General features: G+C 40.8%; 1 protein-coding gene across 2 annotated transcripts in view; it reads left to right on the forward strand.

The window, feature by feature from the left end:
• TMTC2 (transmembrane O-mannosyltransferase targeting cadherins 2) overlaps positions 1-12,782 on the forward strand; it is a 449,167-nt gene that overhangs the window by 160,330 nt on the left and 276,055 nt on the right. The window contains exon 2 of one of the 2 annotated variants that reach the window (XM_008004151.3): positions 8,645-9,215. The exons of the other annotated variant lie outside the window; for it this stretch is intronic. Coding sequence (XP_008002342.2) covers positions 8,645-9,215 — 571 coding nt within the window. The remainder of the gene's footprint in view (positions 1-8,644; positions 9,216-12,782) is intronic. 2 annotated transcript variants of the gene reach the window in all.

Here is a 12,782-nt window from a genome sequence, read left to right on the forward strand (position 1 = left end):
TTTTTATGGCTGCATAGTATTCCATGGTGTATATGTGCCACATTTTCTTAATCCAATCTGTCACTGATGGACATTTGGGTTGATTCCAAGTCTTTGCTATTGTGAATAGTGCTGCAATAAACATACGTGTGCATGTGTCTTTATAGCAGCATAATTTATAATCCTTTGGGTATATACCCAGTAATGGGATGGCTGGGTCATATGGTACATCTAGTTCTAGATCCTTGAGGAATCGCCATACTGTTTTCCATAATGGTTGAACTAGTTTACAATCCCACCAACAGTGTAAAAGTGTTCCTATTTCTCCACATCCTCTCCAGCACCTGTTGTTTCCTGACTTTTGAATGATTGCCATTCTAACTGGTGTGAGATAGTATCTCATTGTGGTTTTGATTTGCATTTCTCTGATGGCCAGTGATGATGAGCATTTTTTCATGTGTCTGTTGGCTGTATGAATGTCTTCTTTTGAGAAATGTCTGTTCATATCCTTTGCCCACTTTTTGATGGGGTTGTTTGTTTTTTTCTTGTAAATTTGTTTGAGTTCTTTGTAGGTTCTGGATATTAGCCCTTTGTCAGATGAGTAGATTGCAAAAATTTTCTCCCATTCTGTAGGTTGCCTGTTCACTCTGATGGTAGTTTCTTTTGCTGTGCAGAAGCTCTTTAGTTTAATGAGATCCCATTTGTCAATTTTGGCTTTTGCTGCCGTTGCTTTTGGTGTTTTAGACATGAAGTCTTTGCCCATGCCTATGTCCTGAATGGTACTACCTAGGTTTTCCTCTAGGATTTTTATGGTATTAGGTCTAACATTTAAGTCTCTAATCCATCTTGAATTAATTTTCGTATAAGGAGTAAGGAAAGGATCCAGTTTCAGCTTTCTACTTATGGCTAGCCAATTTTCCCAGCACCATTTATTCAATAGGGAATCCTTTCCCCATTTCTTGTTTCTCTCAGGTTTGTCAAAGATCAGATGGCTGTAGATGTGTGGTATGATTTCTGAGGACTCTGTTCTGTTCCATTGGTCTATATCTCTGTTTTGGTACCAGTACCATGCTGTTTTGGTTACTGTAGCCTTGTAGTATAGTTTGAAGTCAGGTAGCGTGATGCCTCCAGCTTTGTTCTTTTGACTTAGGATTGTCTTGGAGATGCGGGCTCTTTTTTGGTTCCATATGAAATTTAAAGCAGTTTTTTCCAATTCTGTGAAGAAGCTCATTGGTAGCTTGATGGGGATGGCATTGAATCTATAAATTACCTTGGGCAGTATGGCCATTTTCACGATATTGATTCTTCCTATCCATGAGCATGGTATGTTCTTCCATTTGTTTGTGTCCTCTTTTATTTCACTGAGCAGTGGTTTGTAGTTCTCCTTGAAGAGGTCCTTTACATCCCTTGTAAGTTGGATTCCTAGGTATTTTATTCTCTTTGAAGCAATTGTGAATGGAAGTTCATTCCTGATTTGGCACTCTGTTTGACTGTCACTGGTGTATAAGAATGCTTGTGATTTTTGCACATTAATTTTGTATCCTGAGACTTTGCTGAAGTTGCTTATCAGCTTAAGGATATTTTGGGCTGAGACAATGGGGTTTTCTAAATATACAATCATGTCGTCTGCAAACAGGGACAACTTGACTTCTTCTTTTCCTAACTGAATCCCCTTGATTTCTTTCTCTTGCCTGATTGCCCTAGCCAGAACTTCCAACACTATGTTGAATAGGAGTGGTGAGAGAGGGCATCCCTGTCTTGTGCCAGTTTTCAAAGGGAATTTTTCCAGTTTTTGCCCATTCAGTATGATGTTGGCTGTGGGTTTGTCATAAATAGCTCTTATTATTTTGAGGTACGTTCCATCAATACCGAATTTATTGAGCGTTTTTAGCATGAAGGGCTGTTGAATTTTGTCAAAAGCCTTTTCTGCATCTATTGAGATAATGATGTGGTTCTTGTCTTTGGTTCTGTTTATATGCTGGATTATGTTTATTGATTTGCGAATGTTGAACCAGCCTTGCATCCCAGGGATGAAGCCCACTTGATCATGGTGGATAAGCTTTTTGATGTGCTGCTGAATCCGGTTTGCCAGTATTTTATTGAGGATTTTTGCATCGATGTTCATCAGGTATATTGGTCTAAAATTCTCTTTTTTTGTTGTGTCTCTGCCAGGCTTTGGTATCAGGATGATGTTGGCCTCATAAAATGAGTTACGGAGGATTCCCTCTTTTTCTATTGATTGGAATAGTTTCAGAAGGAATGGTACCAGCTCCTCCTTGTACCTCTGGTAGAATTCAGCTGTGAATCCATCTGGTCCTGGACTTTTTTTGGTTGGTAGGCTATTAATTATTGCCTCAATTTCAGAGCCTACTATTGGTCTATTCAGGGATTCAACTTCTTCCTGGTTTAGTCTTGGAAGAGTGTAAGTGTCCAGGAAATTATCCATTTCTTCTAGATTTTCCAGTTTATTTGCGTAGAGGTGTTTATAGTATTCTCTGATGGTAGTTTGTATTTCTGTGGGGTCGGTGGTGATATCCCCTTTATCATTTTTAATTGCGTCGATTTGATTCTTCTCTCTTTTCTTCTTTATTAGTCTTGCTAGTGGTCTGTCAATTTTGTTGATCTTTTCAAAAAACCAACTCCTGGATTCATTGATTTTTTGGAGGGTTTTTTGTGTCTCTATCTCCTTCAGTTCTGCTCTGATTTTAGTTATTTCTTGCCTTCTGCTAGCTTTCGACTGTGTTTGCTCTTGCTTCTCTAGTTCTTTTAATTGCGATGTTAGAGTGTCAATTTTAGATCTTTCCTGCTTTCTCTTGTGGGCATTTAGTGCTCTAAATTTCCCTCTACACACTGCTTTAAATGTGTCCCAGAGATTCTGGTATGTTGTATCTTTGTTCTCATTGGTTTCAAAGAACATCTTTATTTCTGCCTTCATTTCGTTATGTACCCAGTAGTCATTCAGGAGCAGGTTGTTCAGTTTCCATGTAGTTGAGCGGTTTTGATTGAGTTTCTTAGTACTGAGTTCTAATTTGATTGCACTGTGGTCTGAGAGACAGTTTGTTATAATTTCTGTTCTTGTACATTTGCTGAGGAGTGCTTTACTTCCAATTACGTGGTCAATTTTGGAGTAAGTACGATGTGGTGCTGAGAAGAATGTATATTCTGTTGATTTGGGATGGAGAGTTCTATAGATGTCTATTAGGTCTGCTTGCTGCAGAGATGAGTTCAATTCCTGGATATCCTTGTTAACTTTCTGTCTCGTTGATCTGTCTAATGTTGACAGTGGAGTGTTGAAGTCTCCCATTATTATTGTATGGGAGTCTAAGTCTCTTTGTAAGTCTCTAAGGACTTGCTTTATGAATCTGGGTGCTCCTGTATTGGGTGCATATATATTTAGGATAGTTAGCTCTTCCTGTTGAATTGATCCCTTTACCATTATGTAATGGCCTTCTTTGTCTCTTTTGATCTTTGATGGTTTAAAGTCTGTTTTATCAGAGACTAGTATTGCAACCCCCGCTTTTTTTTTGTTCTCCATTTGCTTGGTAAATCTTCCTCCATCCCTTTATTTTGAGCCTATGTATGTCTCTGCGTGTGAGATGGGTCTCCTGAATACAGCAGACTGATGGGTCTTGACTCTTTATCCAGTTTGCCAGTCTGTGTCTTTTAATTGGAGCATTTAGTCCATTTACATTTAAGGTTAAGATTGTTATGTGTGAACTTGATCCTGCCATTATGATATTAACTGGTTATTTTGCTCGTTAGTTGATGCAGTTTCTTCCTAGCCTCGATGGTCTTTACATTTTGGCATGTTTTTGCAATGGCTGGTACCGGTTGTTCCTTTCCATGTTTAGTGCTTCCTTCAGGGTCTCTTGTAAGGCAGGCCTAGTGGTGACAAAATCTCTAAGCATTTGCTTATCTGTAAAGGATTTTATTTCTCCTTCACTTATGAAACTTAGTTTGGCTGGATATAAAATTCTGGGTTTAAAATTCTTTTCTTTAAGAATATTGAATATTGGCCCCCACTCTCTTCTGGCTTGAAGAGTTTCTGCCGAGAGATCTGCTGTTAGTCTGATGGGCTTCCCTTTGTGGGTAACCCGACCTTTCTCTCTGGCTGCCCTTAAGATTTTTTCCTTCATTTCAACTTTGGTGAATCTGGCAATTATGTGTCTTGGAGTTGCTCTTCTCGAGGAGTATCTTTGTGGCGTTCTCTGTATTTCCTGGATTTGAATGTTGGCCTGCCCTACTAGGTTGGGGAAGTTCTCCTGGATGATATCCTGAAGAGTGTTTTCCAACTTGGTTCCATTTTCCCCCTCACTTTCAGGCACCCCAATCAGACGTAGAGTTGGTCTTTTTACATAATCCCATACTTCTTGCAGGCTTTGTTCATTTCTTTTTCTTCTTTTTTCTTTTGGTTTCTCTTCTCGCTTCATTTCATTCATTTGATCCTCCATCGCTGACATTCTTTCTTCCAGTTGATCGAGTCGGTTACTGAAGCTTGTGCATTTGTCACGTATTTCTCGTGCCATGGTTTTCGTCTCTTTCATTTCGTTTGCGAGCTTCTCTGCATTAATTACTCTAGCCATCAATTCTTCCACTTTTTTTTCAAGATTTTTAGTTTCTTTGTGCTGGGTACGTAATTCCTCCTTTAGCTCTGAGAAATTTGATGGACTGAAGCCTTCTTCTCTCATCTCGTCGAAGTCATTCTCCGTCCAGCTTTGATCTGTTGCTGGCGATGAGCTGCGCTCCTTTGCCGGGGGAGATGTGCTCTTATTTTTTGAATTTCCAGCTTTTCTGCCCTGCTTTTTCCCCATCTTTGTGGTTTTATCTGCCTCTGGTCTTTGATGATGGTGATGTACTGATGGGGTTTTGGTGTAGGTGTCCTTCCTGTTTGATAGCTTTCCTTCTAACAGTCAGGATCCTCAGCTGTAGGTTGTAGCTGTAGGAGATTGCTTGAGGTCCACTCCAGACCCTGTTTGCCTGGGTATCAGCAGCAGAGGCTGCAGAAGATAGTATATTTCTGAACAGCGAGTGTACCTGTCTGATTCTTGCTTTGGAAGCTTCCTCTCAGGGGTGTACTCCACCCTGTGAGGTGTGGGGTGTCAGACTGCCCCTAGTGGGGGATGTCTCCCAGTTAGGCTACTCAGGGGTCAGGGACCCACTTGAGCAGGGAGTCTGTTCCTTCTCAGATCTCAACCTCCGTGTTGGGAGATCCACTGCTCTCTTCAAAGCTGTCAGACAGAGTCGTTTGCGTCTCCAGAGCTGCTGCGTTTGTTATTGTTTACTGTGCCCTGTCCCCAGAGGTGGAGTCTACAGAGACAGGCAGGTTTCCTTGAGCTGCTGTGAGCTCCACCCAGTTCGAGCTTCCCAGCAGCTTTGTTTACCTACTTAAGCCTCAGCAATGGCTGGCGCCCCTCCCCCAGCCTCGCTGCTGCCTTGCGGGTAGATCACAGACTGCTGTGCTAGCAATGAGGGAGGCTCCGTGGGTGTGGGACCCTCCCGGCCAGGTGTGGGATATGATCTCCTGGTGTGCCGGTTTGCTTAAAGCGCAGTATTGGGGTGGGAGTTACCCAATTTTCCAGGTGTTGTGTGTCTCAGTTCCCCTGGCTAGGAAAAGGGATTCCCTTCCCCCTTGCGCTTTCCAGGTGAGGCAATGCCTCGCCCTGCTTCAGCTCTCGCTGGTCGGGCTGCAGCAGCTGACCAGCACTGATCGTCTGGCACTCCCCAGTGAGATGAACCCAGTACCTCAGTTGAAAATGCAGAAATCACTGGTCTTCTGTGTCGCTCGCGCTGGGAGTTGGAGACTGGAGCTGTTCCTATTCGGCCATCTTGCTCCGCCCTCGTGACTGGTTTCAACTGCTACTAGTTAACACTCAAAATATCAGTTTAAACAAGGTAGCAACTTATTTCTCATACTGAAGAAATAGGAGGTAGTTAGCCCAGGGTCAGTATGTTCTCTTGTAACAGGGACTAAGTTTCCTTCAATCTTATTGCTCTGCTGTCTGCATGATTTCTATTCCTAAGGACACCTTGTGGGCCAAGATGGCTGCTGGAACTCCAACCATTACATCTGTGCTCCACTCAGCAGGAAGGAGGAGGGTAGGGGTGGAAGGGAAGAAGCTTTTCCTTTTAAGGACACTTTCTGGAAGTAGTAGACAAAAATTCATCATATGATCATATTTAGCATGAAGGGAAGATAGGGAAATACATTTTTTTCTAGATGACCACATGCCCAACTAAAAACTGAAATTCATTTGTATGGAAAAGGGAGAGAATAGATATTGGGGAACAGTGAACCATCCCGGCCACGTGGAGTAATTGACGATTTTCACAGATCTTTTACCTTTTAATGGAACATTTAGAAAAGTCAACTAGTTCTTATTAGTAGATAATATATGTATTATTATATGGATTAGCATGGTATTTGGCACATTGTATATAATCATCAACTTCTATGGATTAGCATGGTATTTGGCACTTTGTATATAATCATCAACTTCTGATCGGCCTATTTTAATTCTAACTCAAAAAATGCACCTAATTTCCTGTGTTATGGGTCAGGAAGCCTTTAATAAGGGACTTTTCATAGATTGTGTCTTAGTCTTTATATAATAATAACAGCAGCAGCTAACAGGGCACAGAGATCATTTGCACTAGGGTGTCCAGAACACTCACGTATATGTAAAGCGCTGTTCTCTACTTCTCTATATAGAAGACAAATGAACAATTATACTTGTTTATTAAATGATTTCAGGGTAATACTATTATCACAGAAACTGAAGCTCAGAGAGGTTAATTGGGAAGCAATCTAGAGAAGCAGTTGAAAACTATCATGCCTAGTCATTTGGATTCAACTAGAATAGTAACTCAGCTGTTTCCACTGGTAAGAACACCTTAGATGGGTTTCTTAATCTGTTGAATCTCTTTGATAGTTTCTTGTTTTTGCAGTCAGGCAGTGAATGAAATAGTTAGGACTCAGGAACATTTTCCCTGAATCCAGGTTTTTTCCAACCTGCTTTTCGGTAGTACTCATGTGGAAATTTCTCTGATCACACCTGCCTCACAAGAGAAGGCAGAACTGGTATAGGGTCTAGAGTTCAACATGATTAAGACAGTTTTCCACCACATAGTCTTTATCCACACAGATGCCCACAGCTCTTTACAAAGCCCTGATATCAGATTAGGCAGAGTTTTCTAGCTCTAGAGGTTCTCATTCCTGTGCCCTACAAACTCATGTGTCTCTTGTATGTTCTGTAAATACAGAGAGAGGTGCACTAGGGATACAAAAAGACTCCAGATGTTCTCTGGGAGGATAGTGGCACAGAGCCAGGATGTTCCAAACTGAATAATTTAATGCCACTTTCTTTGTTTGTACCTTATCCACATATATCAGTACTTTTGGGTCTTTAATCCTTTTCTTTATATTCACTTTTTAATTTTCAACAGCTTTATTCTGCGCCAGATAGCTAGGAAATCCAGCTTTGATATGGTAATGAAATTTACTTTCAAATAACCGTTAACATAAATATAACCATTACAGTTTTTACAAAGTGCATACATCTTTTTACATGGCCCCAGTAGTCGATGGATCATATTTTGGGAAACCCAGAACAGTGGAAAGGGAATTAGCCATGAAGGTCTGTGTTACTGTTCTCAACTTGTGTGACTCTTGGCCAGTTATTAATTAATCTTTCTGAACCGTAAACTTTCTCACTTGAGAGATGTAGAGAATAATATCTACCTCATCAGTGTTGTTCTAAAGATTGAATGCGAAGATGTAGCCAAGGAGACCAGCATGGTGTTTGGCAGTGTATCAATTGTTTAGCAATTAGTAGGTCCTTCCTTCTTGAAGTCTGTTTGAAAATATCAGGCATGCAAATGGAAACTATCCTCAAAAGCAAGAAACAGTGAAGAGCTATGAAGATTTCTATAGAGGATAGTAAGCCCTGTGAAAGCTAAGAAGTGGGAAAGGCTGTAGTTTATTAGAATGCAGTAGGAAGGGAAACACTGGGTAGGTGGAGAGCCATTCTTCCTAGTCTTTCCAGTTATCTGGGCCCTTAATACTCAACATGTGGTCCAAGGACCATCAACATCAGCATCACCTGAGAGCTTGTTGGACCGTGGAATCGCTCTCTGACTTCTCCCCAGGCGTACTGAGTCAGAACCTGCCTTTTAATAGGGTCCTCAGGTGATTTGTATGTATGAGAAGTTCCGGGCACTGATATTCCCTGTAAAATTTATTTCTAGTAGGAGGCTAGTCCTTGCATCACCTGGGCCTTGCTTCTTAAAAATACAGATTCTCAGGCCCAGCCTCACCCTGGGATCTGGAATATTCATTTTTAGCCAGTATGTCACATGATTTTCAGGGCAATTGTTTGGCAGACTGCTACACTAAGGCTTAAACCAGTTGAAGAACTTTATTCTTCAAAGATATTTGCATTCCAACAAGGAAGGAAGCTTTTAAGAGAAAAACAGCCCTCATTGTGGTTTTAGTAAGCATTAAGGGGAGGACATGAATTCAGCTTATATGTACCTGGAATCCCATCACAAAGCCACATAGTAACAATGCTTCTGAGAAAGGCAATATCTTATCAATGTCCTATTTTTTCTTTTTTCTTTCTTTTTGTATTTTACATTTGATTTTTTTTTTTAACATTTTGTTTTTTAGCCGTGCTATCAAGACTAATCAGGACCTTCTCCCGGAAACTCCGTGGACGCACATTTTCTACAATGATTTTTGGGGGACTCTTCTAACCCACAGTGGGAGCCACAAGTCCTACCGGCCACTGTGCACTCTTTCTTTTCGCCTGAACCATGCCATTGGAGGGTTGAATCCCTGGAGCTACCATCTTGTCAATGTCCTGTTGCATGCAGCAGTCACTGGTCTCTTCACAAGCTTCTCCAAGATCCTCCTTGGTGACGGATACTGGACATTTATGGCTGGCTTGATGTTTGCTTCTCACCCCATTCACACGGAGGCGGTGGCAGGAATCGTGGGACGAGCCGATGTCGGGGCCAGTCTCTTCTTTCTCCTCTCCTTACTCTGCTACATTAAACACTGTTCTACAAGAGGCTACTCAGCCAGAACCTGGGGCTGGTTCCTGGGGACAGGGCTGTGCGCAGGATGCAGCATGTTGTGGAAGGAACAAGGAGTGACTGTTCTCGCAGTTTCAGCAGTTTATGATGTCTTTGTCTTTCACAGACTGAAAATAAAACAGATATTACCTACCATTTACAAAGTAAGTGATTGTTGGCTCTTGAGCATTGGATTACTGAGTAATCTACTTGCTTACTCCTTTGCCACCATTTAAAAAGCAAATTTGTTCCTCTGCAAGCAGAATTTAAAATAAGTTCCTTTTTGATCTTCGGTAAGTGGAAGTGCCCTTTTGACCTTTCTGTACTAAGCAGGATTTTAGTCACTGATTGTTTTATTTCTCCGGTTTCTTACTTTCACGATTTCAAGGGTGGTAGAAGAATAATTTTGCCTTGTAAAGAATGTGCACCTTTATTATTTATTGAGTTCTTATTTCTATATTTCTGCACAAACTGTCTGTAATCTGATAAATTGTCTGTAATGTGTATTTGTAAAAAATAACACGGCTGATAATAGAGCTAGATGCTAGACTTCACAGGGGAAATCCTCTACCATTTGTTAATATTACTTTTCCTGAGTTGACTTTGGAAAACAATCCTTCCCTTTAGTGCACTGGGAAGTCAAATTCTTAAACAGTGAATCATATTCACCTTTTCCTCGTGATAGTGCATAAGAATAGAAGAGTCAAAACAGAAAGGGGTTATTACTGAGTTTCTCCCTGTGGCCAATTAAGACCTTTGCCTCAGGACATAATATTTGTTCTCCCGTATTCCCTTAGTGGTATCCAGCGCAAAGTTGTTTGAAGGTCACAGAAGCATTTTAGGATCCCCATACACTCGAAGTTTTCTGCTAGAGCATTAAGGAGAGGCATTGAGGGGACGGGGCATCTTGAGAAATTTGCCCTCCCATCTCCCCATCCTGCTTCACTCAGAATAAACTCACGGTTGCTTTAACTTTGACGGGAAGACTGAACTGGGCCAGGGTTTGCAAACCTTGCTCATATTTTAGGCAGACTCCCACCTATCTTTTGGACACAAGTGAGGAATTAAGGTTTTGGATACTTGGCTATGAGGAAACTGTCAAGTTTTCCTAGTTTTGACTACTTTTTTACCGTTGATTTCTAATTTTATTTAAATTGAGAAGAAATTTAAAAACAAATTGAGGCAAATAGAATTTGAAACATTTATTTTTTTAAATGCCCCCTTTTCTTTTTTCCACTTAAGAGGCAGAGTGATCTCTGCTGTGGTTTTACTCTGCTGGAAGCCTAACCTTTTCACTTAGAGTATTAAGGGCTTAATGAAGTTCTTTTGTGATTTCAATTAAATGCTGAAGCTTTAAAAGAAACTCTGGTTGGAGTTTGATGCTTGAAAACAACATCTGGTTTGAAAGTCAAGCTCTTAATTTCAAATCAATTTTAATTCTTTCAAAGAGATTTAGAGAGAGTAATTGTTTTCATTCAACACAATGTCATCGACAATAGCAAACTGTTTTATTAGAAATACAACTAGAAGTGTAATTCATGCTCCTTGTCCTTAGGGAGGTTGTGATGTGTTTGAGGATGCAGGCTCAGGACTGGCTGTTTCAGGACCTTGCATTAGTTGCCTGTGAAATATTGTGATTTCTTTTTTCCTTTTTTTTTTTTTTTTTTTTTTTTTTTGACACGGGGTCTCACACTGTTGCCAGGCTGGAGTGCAGTGGCGCTGTCTTGGCTCACAGCAACTTCTGCCTCCCAGGTTCAAGCGATTCTCCTGCCTCAACCTCCCGAGTAGCAGGGACTACAGGTGTGTGCCACCATGCCCAGCTACTTTTTGTATTTTTAGTAGAGATGGGGTTTCGCCTTGTTGGCCAGGATGGTCTCGATCTCTTGACCTCGTGATCTGCCTGCCTTGGCCTCCCAAAGTGCTGGGATTACAGGCGTGAGCCACCACACCCAGTTGTGATTTCTTATACAGAATTTCCATCTTACCATCTCATAAGTTAGGGAATTATTTGGCTATGATGATTCAGGATTTACTTGTAGGACCTTATGAAGTTCTCTGAGAAATTTTCAGTCCTCTAAACTTATTTTCAAGGGCAGAGTTGCCCACTGCAGTACTCCTTCCTAGAAATATGTTCTATATAATATTTGGGACATACTTACAATAGAAAATTATTCTTTGTTTCTCTGAAATTTAAATTTATCTGGGCATTCAGTATTTTATTTGTTAACCTTATTCATGTAACAGCTGCTTCAAAAAATAAGAAATGCAACTAGCAAGGAACTCTTGAGACTAAAGAGTGTGAAGTTCCCCATGTTAAGAGAAAGAACTTAATACTGTTGAAGGTTCAGTGTCCTGAGAAGTTTCCAGATGGCTCTTTGTCCAGACTCTCTTGGCGACCACTTGCAGGGCTAGGCAATGGTAACAGCAAGGAGAGTGGTCGGGGCAGCAAGACTTTGTCTGATATTTGCTATTCTATCATAGCTCTTTCTGTCATTCTTAGATTTGGGGCCAATGAGCTTAGTAAGAACATTGGGATAACACATCTTATAGATTTTGTTTTGTTTTGTTTTGTTTTTTGAGATCGAGTGTTGCCTAGGCTGGAGTGCAGTGGCACGATCTCAGCTCACTGCAACCTCTACCTCCCGGGTTCAAGAGACTCTTCTGCCCCAGCCTCCTGAGTATCTGGGATTACAGGTGTGCACCACCAGGCCTGGCTAATTTTTGTATTTTTAGTAGAGACTGGGTTGCACCATGTTGGCCAGGATGGTCTTGATCTCCTGACCTCATGATCTGCCCGCCTCAGCCTCCCAAAATGCTGGGATTACAGGCGTGAGCCACCACGTCCAGCCCATTTTATAGATATTTAAGGACCTGTATAGATCATCTTTGCCACTCTCTTCATTTCCTCCTGGGGTGTGCAGAGCCAGAGACGTGTAGGTAACACAGAAAATGATGGAATCACTAGGACTAAAGCACACGTCTCTGACTATCTAGTGAATCTTTACTACATTTTGATAGTGTGAAGAACAAACATAGGTAAAGCCAGTTGACTGCCCAGTAGAAAGGAAACTAATATGGAATAGAATCTTAACTCACAAGGGCTGAGTAACCTTGCGCTGATTCCATGATCTGTTTCTTCATCTGGAAATGAAGGAAGCTATAGTTCTTTCCTAGAGTTGTGAGGATTATTTGAAATTGTGGGGTGTTCAGTGTTAGCTGGAGTGTCCAGTATTTGGATGATACCTCACACATATTAGTTGAAGTGAAAGAAGAAATGTCGATGGAAATGTTGATTCTTTATCTTTTGGTGTCTGCCTTCTTAAGATAAACTGCTAGTAGTCTTTACACATACAGTTGTTTGACAGCATGTGAAATAAGGACTGCTTAGTAATTGATCAAAGCTGGAGTAAGCAGATTTAAGCACAAACTTTCATTTAAAATCTCATGCTTGTGAGGCTTGTAAACACTGCCATAGAATCCATATGAAAGTTATAGAAAATTCCATATTCTGTCTGTAAAATATCTAGATTTCTATGCCTGGGGTGAGTTAGAGGAGATTCTTTCTGAAGGAAGTAGTCTGAAAGGCTTTAGAAGATCCATTCAACCTTAAAAAATAATCATCTTAAATATCTTACCAATTAACTCTGCATCCTGGTTATCATAGTTTGCCAGATGAGATAAACTTCCTTGCCCTGTTAAAACATAATTTATATATAAATGGAAAACTCCAG

The sequence above is a fragment of the Chlorocebus sabaeus genome, chromosome 11 (genome assembly GCF_047675955.1).
Source record: "Chlorocebus sabaeus isolate Y175 chromosome 11, mChlSab1.0.hap1, whole genome shotgun sequence".
In the NCBI taxonomy this organism is placed as follows: domain Eukaryota; kingdom Metazoa; phylum Chordata; class Mammalia; order Primates; family Cercopithecidae; genus Chlorocebus; species Chlorocebus sabaeus.